The sequence below is a fragment of the Mesoplodon bidens genome, assembly GCF_964165515.1.
Source record: "Mesoplodon bidens genome assembly, chromosome: 6".
Lineage (NCBI taxonomy): Eukaryota > Metazoa > Chordata > Mammalia > Artiodactyla > Ziphiidae > Mesoplodon > Mesoplodon bidens.
Genome location: NC_138162.1, coordinates 108963388 through 108983342, shown reverse-complemented (window position 1 = coordinate 108983342; position 19955 = coordinate 108963388). Strand labels below are relative to the sequence as shown.

The 19955-nt window shown below is 47.9% G+C and overlaps 1 protein-coding gene across 1 annotated transcript; it reads right to left on the bottom strand.

Moving 5' to 3' along the window:
• Positions 1-1606: 1606 nt before the first annotated feature.
• Positions 1607-17053, bottom strand: PNOC (prepronociceptin; the record flags this gene model as incomplete). Its single annotated transcript, XM_081237105.1, has 3 exons — positions 1607-1692; positions 5056-5449; positions 16928-17053. 3 exons carry the CDS (start codon positions 17051-17053, stop codon positions 1607-1609), a joined length of 606 nt encoding a protein of 201 aa, XP_081093231.1.
• Between the last annotated feature and the right edge of the window lie 2902 nt (positions 17054-19955).

Here is a 19955-nt window from a genome sequence, read left to right as displayed (position 1 = left end):
GAGTCAGAAACTGGGGGGGGGGTGCCCAGCAACCTGGCCCCCGCCATCCCGCCCGGTCCAATCACGCAGCTGTGGGCTTGCATCTGGGGACCCAGCACAGTCGCGGCGTTTCTGCTCATGTATCTCACCCGTCACACTTTACATAAAGCAGAGCCTCTCTCTTTTTGCCTCTGCCTACTAGGAGAGGCAGCTCTGACCATGTGTCCGGCGTCTGTGCTTCTCACTTACTTCACTTAAAAACAGCCAACCAGGCTTCCCTGGTGGTGCAGTGGTTAAGATTCCACCTGCCAATGCAGGGGACTCTGGTTCGAGCCCTGGTAAGGGGAGATCCCACATACCGCCGAGCAACTAAGCCCATGCACCACAACTGCTGAGCCTGCATGCCGCAACTACTGAAGCCCACGCACCTAGAGTCCATGCTCCTCAACAAGAGAAGCCACCGCAATGAGAAGCCTGCGCACCACAACTAGAGAAAGCCCGTGCGCAGCAACGAAGACCCAATGCAGCCAAAAATAAATAAATAAAAAGTAAACACATTTATAAAAAACAACAACAAAAAAACAGCCAACCAGTTTCTGCTGTGCAGCGGGGTGATCCACTTATATATATATATATTTTCATATTCGTTTCCATTATGCTTTGTCACAGGATATTGAGTGTATTTCCCTGTGCTATATAGTAGGACCTTGTTTATCCATCCTATATATAATAGTTTGCATCTGCTAATCCCAGCCTCCCACCCCTCCCCCGCTTTGCATTTTGGATCATACTCCTGGGTAATTTCTGGATGTAAACATTTTTCTTTTCTTTTTTTTTTTTGCTGTACACGGGCCTCTCACTGTTGTGGCCTCTCCCATCGTGGAGCACAGGCTCCGGACGCGCAGGCTCAGCGGCCATGGCTCACGGGCCCAGCCGCTCTGCGGCACGTGGGATCTTCCCGGACCGGGGCACAAACCCGCGTCCCCTGCATCGGCAGGTGGACTCTCAACCACTGCGCCACCAGGGAAGCCCTGTCTTTCCTTTTTAAAAAGTTTTTATTTATTTATTTATTTTGGCTGTGCCAGGTGTGAGTTGCAGCATGCCTGCGGGATCTAATTCCCCCATTAGGGATCAAAACCCAGCCCCCTGCACTGGGAGCGTGGAGTCTTAACCACTGGCCCACCAGGGCAGTCCCTCTTTGTCCCTGTTTTTATTCTCACTAAAGGCTCTTCAGGAATAAAAATGCTCACTTTTTAAGAAAAAAAAAAGCAGCCAACCAGTTTGCTAACCATTTGCTCAGTATAAGTTTAATGGAGAAATATCTGTTTAAAACAATAGGTCAAAAAGAACAGCTCTTTTACAAACAAGTTATGGCAGTGACGAGTCAAAACCCCACTCTTGATTTCCTGTTCCTTGAACCCACCCCTAGAAGAGGGAAGAGGCGGGTGAGAAGGAAAGTTGGGGCTGTTTAAATGTTAGCTGGAAGGATTACAAAAATACACTCTGATGTAGTAACAGGGTTGTCATGAAACATGCCGTGGGGGGAGGGGGCAGGAAGGAGGGGGGAGGGAAAGACAGCCAGATGGGGCTGGGCCCTGGGGGTGGAGGCCTGGAGACAAGGCCTGCCTCAGGGCCTTGGGGAGGAAGGAATCCTGATTCCCAGCCGGCAGGTCTGGGGCTGGAGACATGCTGATTTGTGGATCACCCGGACACCTGGGGAGACAGAAATGATTACAGTGGCAAACCTGACAGTTTTTCTGACCCTTCAGTTCTGTGTTCCCTCGTGCCTGAGCAATAGCCAGGAGGCAAAGAAAAGCTATCATTCACAGAATTAGCCCCAAAAGCAGCAAGAAGGGTTCCCTGTCTGTCTCTACATACCTGCTTTCCTGGCCCCCGGTCTAGTGGCAGGACCAACAGAATGAAGGGAGGTCTGTGGGCTAGAGCTTGAAAGTCAGAAGGGGAGAACTGCCCAGAAGCAGTTCTCTCATCCCTGGAGTTTAGAATCTGTGTGTGGTAATTCATTTCTTCAGGCTAAATAGAGCCCTCACTTATGGCTCTCCTTTATAATACAAGTGCTAACTTCACTAATTTCTCACCAGGAATGAACCTGCTTACTTTCCACTGTCTAGAAGTTCAAGGCCAGGGACAGCAGAAGAGAGGAAAAGGGACGGTATATACCACGACCCGTTGTGCACTTTTCACAGGTCTGTCTAGAACTGGTCCTGCACCCCAGGGTCCTTCCTTTCTAGGACATCATTATGTAATAGGGAAGAACTTCTGTATTCTATTACATGTTAATCACTAAAGGGATGTTGCCTGTAAGCTTAAGTTATACATAAAGGCCCATCTCTGGGAATCCTGCTTCCCAGGTAATGAGCATTCAGCTAAAATACCTTTGTTTAGCTCACAGGAAACATCCTGACCAGGCCCACCTGTGAATGACTGCAGGGAGGAAGAAATGAACACATCCCCTCTGGAGGCTGATGGGAACCAGGAAATGTTGGCCCTTACTCCCTCCCCTTTTAGTATAAAAGGAGCCTGAATTCTAACTCAGGCAAGATGGTTTGGCTCACCGTCTCCTCGGTTTGCTGGCTTCCCGAATAAAGTCATTTTGCTTTGTCCCAACAACTCATCTCTCAGTTATTGGCCTGTCGTGTGGCCGAGCTTAGACCCAGTAACAATTATACTTTCTGAATAAGGTTTTTTAAAAAAATTTTTTGGCCGCACCGTGTGGCATGTGGGATCTCAGTTCCCCGGCCAGGGATTGAACTCACACCCCCCTGCGTTAGAAGCGCAGAGTCTTAACCACTGGACAGCCAGAGAAGTCCCTGAATAAGCGCTCTTTATCCCGTGTGTTAGGTGGTGCCCTTTCCTCCAGCCTTCTAAATATAGGTTGGTGTTGGATGTCTCAGGAGTCCAGAACAGCCTGGCAACAGGAGTCCCCCAGCCGTGGAGAAATCTCGAGCATGTGTGGGGCTGGTTGGAGTATGTATAGGCGAATAAAGACAGGCTTAAGGGACTCATAAATACACATTTGCACTGGAACTCGGCAACCATGAATGCGTGGAAAAAAGAATGAGTGAGATGGTCACAGGAGGAGAGCAATCAATAACACCCAAATGAGCTGGTTAATATCTGCAGTGTTTCCATCAAGAAGTTTACATCTTGAGCAAAGCCACAGACAGAAGCTGGTTACCAGTTATGTTTCAGTGCAGCTCCGTTGGAAGCTTAATAGATAACTAGAAAAACCAATTACCTGAATAGGGGCTCAAATAGTTTTTGTTTTGTTTTTTTAAATAGATTGATTCTTGCTAATGTGACTGATTCTGAACTGTCTTTAGGTAAAGAAAATGGTTGCAGTTCAGCGTTAGACATGTCTTCAGTGTTCCTTGAGGGTCCCTTTAAAGAAGAATATCTTTAAGATTTGAAAGAATTCAATCCATGCTAGCTCTGAAAGATTTACCGTTAGGTCCTGTGCAGGAATGGCTTAGGAAAAATAGAATGCTTGTTAAGGATCCAAGAATATGACTTCAGAAACAGTGCAGGTTAATTCAGGGCCTTCAGAGATTAGTCATTCTGCTAAAATAAACACGGCGGCCTTCGGCTTACAACTTAATACATATACCCGTATTTGGCAATGGATGTTTTGCAAACAAGCCAGCCTACCTGCAAAGCACTACGTGGGCTGCCTCCCTGCTAAAGTGTGGATGCCAAAGATTCACACGTGTATTAATATACTTTGAAGGAAGATTTTTAACAATCTGGCTACCTTTGTCGTACGGGAAGCAAAATAACACAGCACATGCAGACTTTTTCCTCTTATGCCTCGTGAGTCAGGGAAAAGCCCCCACCTGGGTAACAACGTTTGGGGAAAGTTTTTGACCAACTGATTAGTACTTCCTGTTAGGGGAATTTTCTAGACTGTTTAAGGAAAGCTATGAGATCCTGCAGATAATCATATTCCCACACATGAATTAAGGCATATATGCTTGATGGTTGGGATTTTCTTAGATTTTCAGACAATTCCACTGTGCCGGTTCCCTGTGCCACTCAAAATTACGTATAAGTTGATGGGCTGAGGAAAGCTGAGTTTGTAATGACTGGGCAATAAATTAGCATCTCTGGTGTTTATCATCTGGTCTGCATTATAGGTACATGTATAAACATGTCTATGGGGGTAAGAACATACCAGAAGGGGAGAGGAAAAAGGGCAAGCAAGCAAACAAACACAAAACAAAAATGGCGCCTGGAAAGAGGCGAAAACTGAGGAAAGAGGATGATCCCTTAGTCCCTCTTCCAAAAGCGACTCAGGTCATTTGGGCCAGATTCTCAAAGCCTTGCTCAGGTTCCATTGGCTGCAAAGAATCAGCCCGTCTCTGGCAAAGTGGTCAGATGGACGAGTGATGTGTGGAAGAAAGAAAAGCAGAAAGTGTCCTGACAAGAACTGGTCCTAACCAGAACTTGACTGGGGGAGATGGGGAACGTTTAATGGTTTCCATGGAAGCCAGTCACCTTGAGATACAGGGGGGGAGGGAAAGGACAGCTAAGCCATCTTTGAAGGTGAAATAGCAACATCACAGCCACAGAAATCAGACTCTCTGCGAATGGCTAAGCGTAGGTCCAGTTCTCGGTTCTTAGTCTCGGAGGAAAGGTGAGTGAATGGTTTCTATGGCAACCAGATAGGAGGATTGGTCCACTTAACTGTCCCCATAGAAACTAAGCTCCTGGAGAGCTATAGAGGAATTAGTTATCTCAACACACTACTATTATCCCCATGGTAACCAGTCTCTTAATGGCAGTGGTCAGCGTCGAGAGCATTCCCGGGAAAATCTTTGCTCCCAGAGAGAAGGTGGGCAGGAGGTAGGGAGGTGGGTTTACCTCCCAGGCCTCCCAGGAGCTGAAGCCCTGGAGGTGGTGTAGGGTGTGTGTGTGTGTTTGGGGGCCAGGCCAGGGAGGATGGCTAAGACAGGGGTAGAGGAGGTTTCTTTTTGCCCCCAGCTCATTCGGGCCCCACTCACTCATGGGTTGAAGTGGACGGTACAGCTGGGAGGGGCTCCCCTTCCGGCTACGCATTACCATTCTGGTTCAGGGTGCGCCGGCGCTGGCTGGACTGCATGCTCAGGACCAGGTACTGTCTCATAAACTCACTGAACCGCTTCTGGTTGGCCAACTTCCGGGCCGACTTCCGGGCGCCGGTGAAACCCCCGAACCTCTTCTGCAGCTGCTTCTGCTCCGTGTCCCCCACCTCCTCCGTGCCAGGCTCTGTCCCTTTCTGAGCTTGGAAGAGGCTCCTGACACGGGGCATTCTCTTCAGATGCTGCATCTCAGAGGCTCTTGGCTGGTCAAGAGCAGCTGCCACGTGGTCTGGGTCAGCAGGGTTGAGCTGCCAGGAGCCCCTCGCCATGACCTTGGTGCACGGAGTCCAGAGGGGGCCAGAGAAAACCTTGCCTTCACACTCGAGGATGCACACCTGCAAAGATGGAGGTGGAGGAGGGAGAAAGACCAGGGACAGCTATTGGTCCAAGCCCATGAGGAGGTCAAGTCCTTCTGGCGTCTACTTTGGTGCCAGTGCAAGTGCTCCTGAAGCACCCATTTATCAAGTACCGTGCAGCAGTTTTACATGCAGTTATTTAAGTCCGTAGAATTTCAGAATTGGAAAGAAGCAGAAAACTAGCCCAGCTCTGTCATTTCACAAAGAAAACTGGGGCTCAGGGAGGTGAGGTTAACTCACCACCAGTGACACAGCAAGTTAACGGAATGAGTGCACCAAATCTGCACCGCGTTATAGCCTTCGTCGGGTTTTTGGAGCCAAACACAGCTCATCAGGGTCACCCATAAAGAAGAATTTTATTTTGTTCTCTTATCAAGCTTAGGAGAGGTCAGATCGGTTTAAGAAATTGGGGATGTCAAAGTATGTAGTCACATAGTTAAATCTGCATGGTTATTTTAAGGTCACCAGGTAAAGATCAACCTTGGTGTGATTCATTTTTCACCTCACATACACTAGTCTTCACTATCTGTGCATCAGTTATAGAAAATGGGGGTCAAACAGACTTGTGGTTGCCAAGGGGGAGGGAGAGTGGGGGAGGGATGGATTGGGAGTTCGAGGTTAGTAGATGCAAACTATTACGTATAGAATGGATGGATAACAAGGTCCTACTGCATAGCACAGGGAACTGTATTCAACGTCCTGGGATAAACCATAATGGAAAAGAATATGAAAAAGAATGTATATATGTGTATAACTGAGTCACTTCGCTGTACAGCAGAAATTAACACAACATTGTAAATCAACTATACTTCAACAAAATAAATTTTTAAAAAAGAAAATGAGGGTCAAGACTTTGGGATGTAGGCAGGTTGGGTATTCGGGGAACATCAGACACAACCCAGTAGACCCGCCAGCCCCCGAGGAACTCCTGCTGCTGCACTGTCTCTCCAGGCGTCTCCATTTCTCATCTAGACTACCAGCCTGACCATGATATCTCCCACCCTCCTGACTGGTCCTGGCCTTGGCCCTTGACCCTTTCCTCCCACGTTCCGGTCTCCGTTTAGGTCTCCTGGAAGCCTCTGCCTCCAACTTTTTTTAACCTGTTTGCTGTTTTGACTTCACCTTGAATGCTCCTCTCTGTGTTTCTGGCCTTAGCCAGATGGAAACCACCTTTCAACCTGACCTTGACATCATGGTCAGCAGGAAGCGGCAGAGAGCCCTTCGTCAGACCTCGGAGTCTTTGCTTGGCTTACAGGGCATCAGGAGTTACTGCTCTGCCTGGGCAGGTGTGGGACGTGAGAAGATGTGTGTGTGCCTCATCGGCCCCACCTGGGGAGCAAAAACATCCACCCAGGGCTTCCCTGGTGGCGCAGTGGTTGAGAGTCCGCCTGCCGATGCAGGGGACACGGGTTCGTGCCCCAGTCCGGGAAGATCCCACATGCCACGGAGCGGCTGGGCCCATGAGCCATGGCCGCTGAGCCTGCGCGTCTGGAGCCTGTGCTCCGCAACGGGAGAGGCCACAGCAGTGAGAGGCCCGCGTACCACAAAACAACAAGAACAACAACAACAACAACAAAACCATCCACCCAGGTGTTCAGAGTGGCATAGATGCCTCTACAGGTTTCCAACCTGATCTCTAACCAAGGAGTGAGATATGTGTGCAGCTTAAATCACAGACCTCACAGGCTGTTCCACCAAACCCTCAAAATGTTTCCTTCAATCCGACTTCTCCTGAAGCCTTTGCCACCTCCAACCCTGCCCCTCTTTTGTCACTGCCCAGGTTCTCCAAGATGTGGCCATGTGCCCATGTCTCTATCTCAGCACCTTCCACTTTCTCCTCAACTCCTTGAAATCTGCTTCCCACCCTCATCCCTACTTGAGGGACCTCCAGTGACTTCCCAGTCACCAGAGCCAATGGTCCTGCTTAGTTCCTTCTCCTTGACCTACAGCATTTGGTAATGGGGACCACACCCTCCTGAAACTTCTCTTTCTGATACTGTGCTCACCTCTCAGACTGTTTGTGCTCCTTCCTCCTGTGTTCCTAAGATTCGGTCTTTACACTTCGCACCTCTCTTTACAATCTGCCCCTTGGTGACGTTGTTCATTTCTGTGATTTTGGTCATCACTTCTTTCAGGGCACCCCAGGTCTCTATATCCGGTACCTGTTACCTCCTGAAGTCCAGACACTTCTCTGATCCCTGTCTATCTCCATCAAAATGTCTGACCAACACATTAAGTACAATTTGTTAAGAATAAAGCCCACCTTCTCTTCTGGGGCAGAGGCTACCACCTGCCCATTCTGTACCCATCTCCCCTCTTCCTTACTAAGAGAACACTTCTGGGACTTCCCTGGTGGCGCAGTGGTTAAGACTCTGCTCTCCCGATACAGGGGGCATGGGTTCGATCCCTGGTCGGGGAACTAAGATCCCACATGCATGCCGCAACTAAGAGTTCGCATGCCACAACTAAGGAGCCCGCCTGCTGCAACTAAGACCAGGTGCAACCAGATAAATAAATAAATATTTTTTTTAAAAAGAGAGAGGACACTTGTTTTCTTCCTGAAGGCCACATATATGTTTCCCAACCTCCTTTGTAGCCAGAGGTGGCCGATGACATATACATGGAAAGGACCAGGTGGGGCTTCTGGGAAAGTAGGGGGCTGACTTATCCAGGAAGAACATCTTTTTTTCCCTTCGTCCTCCCCTTCCTCCAGCCTCCTGCTTAGAATGTGGACATTTTGGCAGGTGTTCAATGGGCCATCTTGAAATCTTGAGGAGACTCAGAGGATGGAACCATATGAGGGTGGCAGCCGTAGACAGGTAAAGCAGAAAGAGAAGGGGTCTGGCGATGTCACCTTCCCCACATGTCTTTTCTCACTCTGTTCCTTCTGATGGAATAACCTCCTTCTATCCATCCTTTGGGGCCAGCCAGGCTCCAGAGCTACTCCTCAATGACACCTGCTTCTGGCTCCCCAGCTGGAATTGCTCTCTCCTGCTTCTGTGCTCCCACAAAACTTTGTTTTGCGCTTGTGGAAATTTGAATGCTTAGTATAATTGTAACACCTTACAAGACAGAATATGACAAGTTAGGGACCACATCTTACTCATGGAGGAATCTTCTCCATCCAGTAAATAGGAGGGTTTCAAGTAGAGGTTTGTTGCCCTGAGCTGTATTAATAAAGAATTCACTTTATATTTAGCTAAGCGTGACAAAGGGAAAACTTTAAAAAAAAAAAAAAAAAGAAAAGAAAAAAGATGAGAAAGGGAGTCACTGGAAGAACAGGAGTTGCAGCTAGTTGCAACCAGACTAGAACTCCTCTGTCATTTAGCACACGCTTATGATGTAGTGTTTGTCACCCTGTTGCAGCTCTTTGTCTTGCTGTCCCATTAGACCAGGGTTCTTCACCTTTTTTTGGGTCATGGACTCTTTTGAGAATCTAATGATTCTCCATAAGGGATTCCCTCCCTTTCACCGTTTAAATGCACATTCGTGTCACATTTGCGTATAATTTTAGGGGGTTCATACATCTTCTAAAGCCTAGCCATGGATGGGCATCCGTGGACTCCAGGCTTAGGACCTCTTCACTTGGCTGCTAGCTGTGCTGTAGGGAGAACGTGTATGCATTCCAGGCATCTCATAGCTGGAATACAAAGCGGAGTCCATAGTGAGGATGTGAAATGAAGAGAAACAAGAGAAGGAAGAGGGGGTCTGTGGCTGAGGTCGCCCAGTGGTCACACTGGGAGATGCCTCAACTCTTCTTGTGCATCATCAAGGCATTGCATAGACTCCTTGGGCAACACCTGGCCCAATGGGTCCTATACCTGGGTGTGAATCTGAATCATCTGCAGAACTTTTTAAAACACAGAATTTCATAACCCAGTTAAACCTCTGAGGAATAGAACCAGCGTTTAAAGCTTATTTTTACAAAGCTCAGGTAACTGTGAGATTTGCCCAGGTTTGGAAACGACCAGTGTGGTCCATGTTCCCATGTCATAATGAGGTTCTGTAATGGGTCCAAAACTACATGGTGAAATAACAGTATAACCTGAACAGAACTCCAGTGTTTCAAGTCCCAACCCAGGACACCTCCTAGTCAGTGACTTCTCTGTGCTTGCAATACGAATTGGTGGAAACTAATGGGAAAATAAGGATTCTATGGGACCAAAAAGTAAGGTTCTGATGGGGAAATTGCTCATTTTTCTACTGGACCAGAGAGGAAAAAGAGGTGGTATCCAGTGGGAGTGTTACTCTCACTCTCCTTCACTGGTAAGGTTTCCAAGGAACACCTTTGCCCAGACTACCTGCTGGCCAGAGGTGGTGAGGTTGGCCCCTACTGATACACAAGATTTTTTCGAGTATGTCTTTTCCATTTAGAGTTTCCTCAGAGATGCTGACAACTCAGTGAGATACATAGAGAAACCAGTTTTTCACACCCACAAACTCACTGGGTAAGAAAGAATGACGGGAAAATTCCATAGAGGGGGAGGGTGGACTCTAGAACAATGGAGCTGCAGACTTAAGTGGTCTTTATGAACCCCTACTGGGGTTTGTTAGAATGCAAATTCTTAATCTATACCCCTGGAGATTCTGATGCAGTAAACTGAGGGTGGGGTCCAGGAATTTGCATTTTCAAGCATCCCAGGCGATTCTGAGGCTGGATTACACTTTGAGAAACCCTGCTTTGGAACTGGCTCTGAGGAGGAAGAAACCATCATGGAACATGGTGGTTGGGGACTCCTTCAGAGAGTCACTGGGGTCTGCACTTCGCCTGCTCCTGAAACACTTTGAAGAAAACTGAGTAGAACTAATTTGTAGTTTGTTCTTTTAGATCATCATCCTATTGGGTTATTGCTCTACAGCAGTGGGTCTCAATTGGGAGCAATTTTGCCCCCCAGGGGACAATTGGCAATGTCTGGAGACACATTTGGTTGTCACACAGTGGGTGGGAGCAGGGATGCTACTGCTATCCAGTGAGTAGAGGCCAGCTGTTACTGAACACAAGGTTGTGTGCCCGACGTACAGTGATGCCAGACAAACCGAAACACTGGAGTCTGGAGCAGAGAAAGGTTTATTGCAGGGCCAAGCAAGGAGAACAGGTGGCTCATGTTCAAAAATCCCAAAACCCCTGATGGTTTTCGGGGAGAAGTTTTTAATAGGCAAAATTTGGGGTGAAGGCTGCAGGGTGTGTGACTCTGATGTGTTGGTGGTGAGGTAACAGGTGCTCCAGGAATCTTGTGCTCAGCCTGGAGTTACTATCCTTCTAAGGATGGGGGCCTTAGTTCCCGCAGAAGAACACAAAGGTATTGTTATATGTATCCCTTGAGGAGGAACCCTGCCCCAAGGCTGCACTATTGTTTGATTGTTCCTTCCTTGTCCCTGATTAACAACTGTTTGAACCTACCCATTGGAACTCAGGGAAAGTTCTGGAGGCTGGATGAAGCCTATTTCCTACAAAAAAAGAAATGGGGGACACAGAAAGGATTTGTACCCAGGAGGGTCCCACAGAGTCCTGCTCTGTTTCACAGGGACACTAGCAAACATGCTACAATGCATAGGACAGCCCCCTCCTCCCCAACAAATAATTATCCAGCCTAATATATCTACAGTGATGAGTCTGAGAAACCCTATACTACAGAGTCAAGGAGATGACAGGAAAGCATGGGTAGCACTGGGAAAGCCAGTAGAAGTGAAACAGGAGGGAAGGGAGCAGGGCATAACCTCTAAAAGAATGACATAGCCCTAGAAGATATGACACAAACAGGTTAGAACCAGCTAGGTCCAAGACAGTGGAAGATTCGACTTCCAGTGGAACGTTGAGCCTCATTATACACTCACTGTAATACATTAACATCTAAATGACACACCTACAGGTGCCATGACCGTTCCGGGGCTGACCATAAAAGGTCCAAAAATGGGTGGTGGTCCCATTCCTGGAAATCTCCTCCCCCTCTGCAAAATAGTTGGAATAATCCTCCCGCTCATTAGCGTGTGAAATTACCCAGCCCATAAAAATTAACCACCCCATATTTCGGGGCCTCTCTCCTTCTGAGATGGCTCACAATCTGTGGAGTGTGTTTCTCCCAGGGCCCTTCTCACCTTTTGAGATGACTGTATTCTGTCTATGGAATGTGTATCTCTCTAAATAAATCCACTTCCTACCTTCCACTTTGTCTTTTACTGAATTCTTTCTGTGATGAGACATAAAGCATCTGAGCCTCATTAAGTCCTGAGACCAGGTGGGTGATCTCAATTATAAGACCATGGGTTCCAGTCCCAATCTGGGTTTTGGCTGGGTTCCAGTCCCAGCCCCAGTGGTTCCAGTCCCAATCGGAGTTGTGCGGTTTCAGAAGTGTAAAGTGTAGAGGTGAAATGGACATTTGGAGCACACTGGGTCTGATCCTCACAGAGTAGGACCCTCAAAGTGCTTGTTGTATTGTTCTGCTCCTTCCATTTACAGAAACAGGTGGAAGCTGTTAAGCCCAGGGGCTATCAGATGTTCTGTGAGCCCCTGAGTTTCTAAGCCCAGATGGTAATTAGGTTGTGTGTCAATCAGAGAAAATGAAATTCTAGGATCAAACCAGATGCAGAGCCCACACCGAGACTCAACGTACTATTAGATGAATTAGGTACTAACAAAATCGTCTCAATTCTTGATTTAGGAGAAGGTTTTGGGCAAAAATGAGGAATCCAAATTCGCAACAGCATTTGTAGCACCAGATGCGCATATGAGCTTAATGCCTAAACTGTCTGGTCTGAGGGACCCACCAGCTTCTTTCCAGAGATGGGTTAATGGCCCGTTAAGTGAGCTGGACACATTTTCACAGGCCACACTGATGACATTGCTATATTAAGCCACAGTGCCCAGGAGCATCTGGAAAGTCCCAGATTGGTGCCAAATTGATCTGTAAAGCTGGGCTTGGGAGGAAACTGAGCAAAGGGCCATTTGGATGTCTGGGATCGAAGATTAGGGAAACAGGCCCACGAGCCCATTGGAAGGAAAAGAAGCAGCTCATTGAGTTTGTCACGTTTCTGCCACGAAGGAATCCAACCACTTCTGACAGAGAGACATTTGAGATCTATTTGCTTTAGGAGGTTCTGCCAGAATATCTGACGGCCAACACAAGCAGGCCAGCAGAGGAATAGTACAAAAGAAAAACGTATCAGGAACTCCGACTGCAAGTCAACTACTAAGAATTTTCATGTAATGAAGACAAAGTACTAGCAGAAGGTAGTTTCTTCTGCTTTTAATAGAGTTTTAGGGAATTTAAATAAATTTCCCCAGACCTTTCTTGGGAGTTACCTTCTTCTTTGTCTCTAAATCAACTCAGTGAATCTAGTTTTTTTCTTCTTAAGCCGATGGTGTAAGTACCATTCACAGTTTAGCTGAAAGCCCAGGACATTGCAATCGTTTGGGGATGTGTGAATCATTTACTGACCAAAATGATAGTCTACCAAAAAGACAACCATACTTGGACCACTGCCCTGGAATGAGAAATAAAGAGATTTTTGATGAAGCCAAGGGTCCAGATGGTCCTGGGGATGATGTCATTTGGTGGGGGGATTGGGGAGCTGACCCTTGCCTAAATATCTGACTCCCCCATCATTCACAGAGTGGACATACTCAAGGGTTGAAAGATTTGGAAATGAGATGTGGTTGCCTCAATTCTAGGCCTCTCATAAAACTTAAAAAAAATAGGTTAAAAGTGAATACAAGCTAGAAACCAAACAGCCAGGCAGCCAGGTCCTCTGGGGGCCAGCAGGCACTGGCAGGGATTATCCCTCACGGTCAGGCTAGAACTGGCCATTTTCTAAGTGTTGTCTGGACCCCAGAGATTGAAGATGCTATGGAGAAATGGAAACAGGCTCCAGATTCTTTACTGGCTTTGAAAGACACCTGTGTAAAAACTGTGCAGGGCCTGCACCTATTAGGAGACTAAAGGTCTTGCAATTTTACAATTTCCATGGGACCTCTTAACTGAGTACTGCTCTGTGCCCCACACTGCAGCATGCTGGGGATACCCAGAATAATCAGCAAAGAAAGCTCATACCTGGTGGTGAGAGACTAGCCGACGCAAATAATCATCAGAGAGTAAAGGAGCTAGGGGCTGGCTCAATTGGGGCCAGGTGGAGAATCAGCAAAGATTCTCTTAAGAGGTGAAACCTGATCTGGGTTTTGAGAGCAGGATTTATTGGCTGGGGGAGGAGGGAGAGCCATGAGCAAGATGGCGGCAGGTCAGGTTCTTGGAGCCGTGGAAAGGGAAGGGAAGCCTGGATTTCCCAGAAACTATGGAAAGCGATGGAAGCCCAGCAGAGAAGAGGTGAAGAGTGTACCTTTGGGCGTTACCTGCTGTCTGGGGAGAGCGGACGACCTGGAAAGTGGATGCGGCATCTCAGAAGGAGGTAAGAAGCAGGGAATCTTGGCGATTGCTTATGTTCAGGGGGCAGGAAAAGGAACAGGGCCGCAACAGGAGGCAGAAAAGGAAGAGTCAGAGTGGGGAAGAGAGCCGGCTTCACCCAGAGAGGACGAGGAGAGGAAGCCTGCACACCTGCCGGGGCTTCTGTGGTTAGGAGCTGCTGGTGACCTCCGACAGCAGCTAAGGAGCGAGGCAGATGCAAGGCGCTCAAAGTCACAAGTGTAGATACTCGTTCAAACACATGACAACGGGCGCATCCCTGGGGGCGCAGTGGTTGGGGGTCCGCCTGCCGATGCAGGGGACGCGGGTTCGTGCCCCGGTCCGGGAGGATCCCACGTGCCGCGGAGCGGCTGGGCCCGTGAGCCATGGCCGCTGAGCCTGCGCGTCCGGAGCCTGTGCTCCGCAACGGGAGAGGCTGCAACGGTGAGAGGCCCGCGTACCGCAAAAAACAACAACAAAAAAAACATGACAATGGAGGGAAGGAAAGAGCAAGTGGGAGAGGGGAAAAAGGAAAAATTCCCAGCAGGAAAATCAGTGGTACAGAGGAAGAAGAAAGGGCAGGAGGACAGATCCTGAGATGGCAATAAGCAGGCTGGAGAGAATCTGTCCCTGGTGGCCTCTGTTGTCCCAGAACAGGGCCCCCCCCAAGGTCAAGGTGTCCCGGCAGTGGGAGCATCATAGTGCTTCACAGTCAGGTGCGATGTTTGTGACAAACAAACCACCTAAATCCATGAATGCTTTACTTTGTAAGAAATAAATGAGAGCAGACTTAGGATTATCCTTGCAGTTGAGGTCCTAACACGTTTTTTCTATTGTGAAATACACATATCATAAAATTTAGCATTTGAACCCTTTTTAAGCGTACAGCTCAGTGGTATTAAGTATTGATATATTCACATTGTTGTCCTACCATCAACTCCCCCAACCATCTCTAGAACTTTTTCCTTTTCCCAAACTGAAACTTTGTACCGGTGGAACACTAACTCCCCTTTCCTCTTTCCCCAGCCCTTGGTAACCCCCATTCTACTTCCTGTTTCCGCGAATCAGACTGCTCTAGGAACCTAAGGTAAGTGGAATCCTACGGCATTTGTCCTTTTGTGACTGGCTTATTTCACTTAGCATACATCTTCAGGGCTCATCCATGCCGTAACGTGTGTCACCATTCCCTTCCTTTTTAAAGCTGAATGATATTCCACTGTATGCATAGACCGTATTTGCTTTATCCGTTCATCTCTCCATGGTCGGTTGAGTCATTTCCACCTTTTGACCCTTGTGTGTAATGCTGTTATGAACATGGGTGTACAAATATCTGTTCGAGTCCTAATGCTTTTTTGAGTGGGAGATAAAGGGCTGCACTTAAAGCTCGTGACTCAGGAATTGTTCACAACTTTCAGTCTTGTCTAGGCTGCAGCCTCAGAGCCTTAAAAGTGAGGCGCTTATGAGATTATTGCTTAGTCAGCTCCTTCACTGGTTTACGTGTAAACTAGTTGTCTGCTCTGGTTACTGAGGCCAAGGGAAAGCGTTTTGTTTGGGGTGAAATTTTAAGCCTCTCTGGGCTGCACAGAAAAGGCAGGTGGGCCTTCTGTGTTCTAGCCAAACGCAGCTTTTCTCAGTTCCTGAATTGCCACTCCCCTCCCCCAAAAGGCATTTGCACATGTGCCCCCTCCCCTCCCCCACACCTCCCTCCATTACCTGGGCACCTGGGGCTCTCGCTCCCTGCCTCTTCACTACCGATCCTCTTTCGGTTTCCTTAAAGACTTAGTTCCTCCAAAAGCCCCCTCTGCCCCTCTAGACTAGGTTGGGGTCCCCTGTTCTTGCTTCCCTGGGGCTCAGTCATTACGCTCATGGAGGGATTGGGGGTTCTTCTCTCCCACCAGTTGCAAAAGCCATCCATCCGCTCATCTCAGGGCCCTTGGCCTAGCCCAGTGCTCAGCACATAGTAGGTGCTCAGGAAACCCATGAGGCTGAATGAGGAGGATGGATGAACTTTGAATGGGTTCTCGGGGGATGCGCTTCATGATTCGGTGGTTATTACTGTTCAGGAAACAGACTTGAAAACCACTGAGCTGGCACAGGAGGAGCTTGGTGTTTGGGTGCGTCGGGGGCTGTGTCTGCTCACGTTAGGGTGTTATCCCAGCGTGAGTACTTGGTTCCTATATTTGTACGCTTGCCTTAAGGAACAGTAGGCGAAAGTTTGTTCTTAAAGGTTGAGGAGGTTCAAACATGGCATCTTTTGAAAAGAGTTTACTTGACTACAAAGAAAAAGTAATTGAGTTATACTGGATTCAATAGGAGAGGAATAACTAAACTGTAATGAAAGCAGGTGAGAAAGCAGCTTACTTAGTAAAAAGAAATTTAGTGCTCACATCAAAATTTAAAATACAAGAGAGCATTTAGGTGTTCATTGGAGAACTGTCTGTAATATCAAAACTGAAGGGCAACATAAATGTTCAACAGGAGGGGATTGGTTAAGCTAAGTATACTGTACTCGTGGGAAGAAGTAATTTAAAATAATGTTAATAACAGGGGAAAATTATCCTTGTGTAACATAGCAAGTGAAAAAACTAGGATTCTTTCTCTGGTGGGATTAAAGGTGATTAAAAATTTTTTTAAAATAGTTTTTGGAATTTGCCAAATTTTCTAGAATGAGTATGCATTATTTTTTTATTTTTATTTTTTTGCGGTATGCGGACCTCTCACTGCCGTGGCCTCTCCCGTTGCGGAGCACGGGCTCACAGGCCCAGCCGCTCCGCGGCATATGGGATCTTCCCGGACCGGGGCACGAACCCGTGTCCCCTGCATCAGCAGGCGGACTCTCAACCACTGCGCCACCAGGGAAGCCCAGTATGCATTATTTTAATGATGGGAACAAAATGGCAGCATGGGTGGGTCTTTATATGAACGTGGTAAAGTGGAAAGATGACAGGGTTTGCTTTCAGAAGATGCTCAAGTCCACATCTGTTTCCTACAGACCATCTGACACTGGGAGAGTCACGTGACCTTGGGGGGAGGGAGGGGAAGACAGGGCTGCTCCCGGACCTACCTCAAGGTTGAAGCTGTCAAGAGTGGGGCGGAGCTTCTCTCTGCAGGCCATACAGTCCTTCTGACAGCTGCTGGACACGCTGGAGAAGAGGCTGAGAAGCAGGAGGTCACAAAACAGGATTTTCATGGTGCAGGAGCTGGAAGCAGGATGCTAAAACACAAGTGAGGGCGGGTGGCAATTAGCACAGCCCTTCTGTGGGGGCCAGTAGGGACTGGAGACCCTCACATAGGGGATGTGGGAAAGACACTCTTCTGAGGGGACAGTGCAGCCGGGCCTGAGATTCCACCTCCCAGGAGGGAGTGGACTGCTGAGAGCACAGGTGGCCTAGGCCTGTCTGCCAGGCATAATGTTCATGCAGGGCTAGTGTCTGGGCTCCTGGGGGGAGCACCCCTGTGATTCCTGCCACTCAGCTGACCTCCACGTGCATAAACCCTTCCAGGGAGCTAAAGGCCTCACTTTGCAACTTACCAGTGTGCGGCCTGAAGACAACCTCTCCCAGCCTCAGTTTTCATAACTCTAAAAGGGGAATAGTGGTACCCACCTTGTCCCAGGGCTACTGCAAAGATTAGACCCATAAGGGACGTTTTGCAAAGTGCGGTGATGAGTGAGATGTGTAAAATAGATTTATGTGTGACTGATCCTCCCCAGACTCCCCTGCCTCTGCCAGGAATGCCCCGAGGCCCAGAATTCACTCTTCCTTGTCTGTTTCCCCTGCTAGACGTGAGCCAGCTTCCTGAGCACAGAGCTAATCTGTTCACCTTGCTAATCCATGCAAAGCACAGGACGAGGCTTTGCAGAACCAGGCTTTGGAGTTATCTATCGAAAAATGAACAAAGAGGGACTTCCCTGGTGGTTCAGTGGTTAAGAGTTCGCCTTCCAATGCAGGGGGTGTGGGTTCGATCCCTGGTCGGGGAGTTAAGATCGCACATACCTCGCAGCCAAAAAACCAAAACATAAAACAGAAGCAATATTGTAACAGATTCAATAAAGACTTTAAAAATGGTCCACATAAAAAAAATCTTTAAAAAAAATGAACAAAGAGACTATTCTAAGGTAATAGCTCTAATGGCTATTAGTTAGATCAGTTGTTTATATTCTTTATGTAGGATTGTCTCAAAGATGTACAGTTCTTTCTGTTTCCCTTTAAATTTTTCCTGTGATCAAGTCTCCTGAATCAGAAAGCTATTTTCTTGGACTACATCACTTTGGGTCCCTGTAGAACCATCTTTATTTGGATGATTAAATGGAAAGGGGAACAAGGGAACTTTCTGGAAATGTGAATGTTCTTGATTGAGGTGTAGGTAACAGGGGTGTATACGTTTGCCAAAAACCCACTGAATTGTACATTTAGATTCTGTGCATTTCACTGTACATAAATTTTACCTTGATAAGAGTTGAGCATAGGAAAACAAAAATAATTGCCTTTATTGCTTTTTCATCAGACTGTACTGAGAAAACATTAAAGCCTTGCTATTCAAATGCAGTCTGCAGATCAACAGCATCCCCTGGGATCTTGTAAGAAATGCAGTATTTCAGGCCCTACCCAGAACCACTGAATCTGTTTTTTTTTTTTTTTTTTCTGTGGTACGCAGGCCTCTCACTGTTGTGGCCTCTCCCGTTGCGGAGCACAGCCTCCGGATGCGCAGGCTCAGCGGCCATGGCTCACGGGCCCAGCCGCTCCATGGCACGTGGGATCTTCCCGGACTGGGGCATGAACCCGTGTCCCCTGCATCGGCAGGCGGACTCTCAACCACTGCGCCACTAGGGAAGCCCCTGGATCTGGATCTTTTTAGTAAGATTCTCAGGGGATTCATACACATGCTAAAGTTTGAGAAGAAAGGGTAGAAGATGGATGTGAAATGGAGCAAATCAGTGGGAGGAGGAGGGGGGTCCTGTGCCAGTGGCCATGTTGGGAGACCACCCCAGCTCTTCTTGGGCGTCATCCAAGCGTTTCATACCAAGAGGATGTCGAATGAAAGACGCTCAGTCAATGTTTGTTAAGTCAATGAGGTGACATTTGAGATGGCTTTTGAATAATGAGTAAGAGTCTGCCAAGAGGACAGAGAAGAGGGCACCTGAGAGACACAGAACTACCTCGCTTTTAACTAGTGACTCCAACTTTTCAAAGGCATATTGGAATCGGGACTACAGCCTGGGGTGGGGTGGGGATGAGCAGGCGGCTGCACTGAGGCCCCCTCCCTAAGGGAAGCACTTGGTAAGAGAGAGAGAGGCTCCGTCTAGATGAAACAGGGTCATGTTGGGCATCCTAAAGGGTCTGACGTTTACCCTACAGATTGGGATGTCTGGGGTTAATGAACAATGAACTTGAACATCTATTCAAATGAATATATCTCAAATGCGGTTTTCTCCTATACCCCGAGGGCTAGTGCCTTACTGAGATTTATTGCCTTGGTTACTGTGATCGCCCTCTAATTAGTCTGCCTAATGATCCCCCTCCCCGACCAAGCCATCTCTACATGTGATGATGTTACTCATACTTAAAGTAATTCTGTAACCCCCAGTGGGAGTCAGCGCTGCTCCTGCCCAGCTCTCTGGCTTCAGCTCCTGTCACTCACCCTTGAATCTCCTCCATTCCTAGTGAATCACACATAATTCCCAACTCTATCGGGTCCTTAACGCCTAATGCGCTTTGGCCCTTGCTGTTCCTTCTGCCCAGAATACCCGCCTCCAGCTCATACTTCATACACACCTCAGGAATTATCCCCTCTGGGAAGCCCTCTCCAAGCCCTGGTCTGAGTTAGATGAGTCTCCTGTGCTCCTGTGGCTTCGCAAAGCAACACATCACACCGGGAAGCAAGCGAGGCCCAGGGGCAAATAGGCACAACAGACCTCCGAGACGGGGTTGTTGAGATTCACGTTTTCTCATCTGCTCATAGCTACAGACGTGGGTTCAGATCCCACGTCTGCAAGTCACCCTCTCAGGTTCTCATCTGTAAAACTGGGATAATAATAGTACCTATCTTATTGGACAATTAATGGGTTGATGTTTTTCAGCAGTTAAAATAGC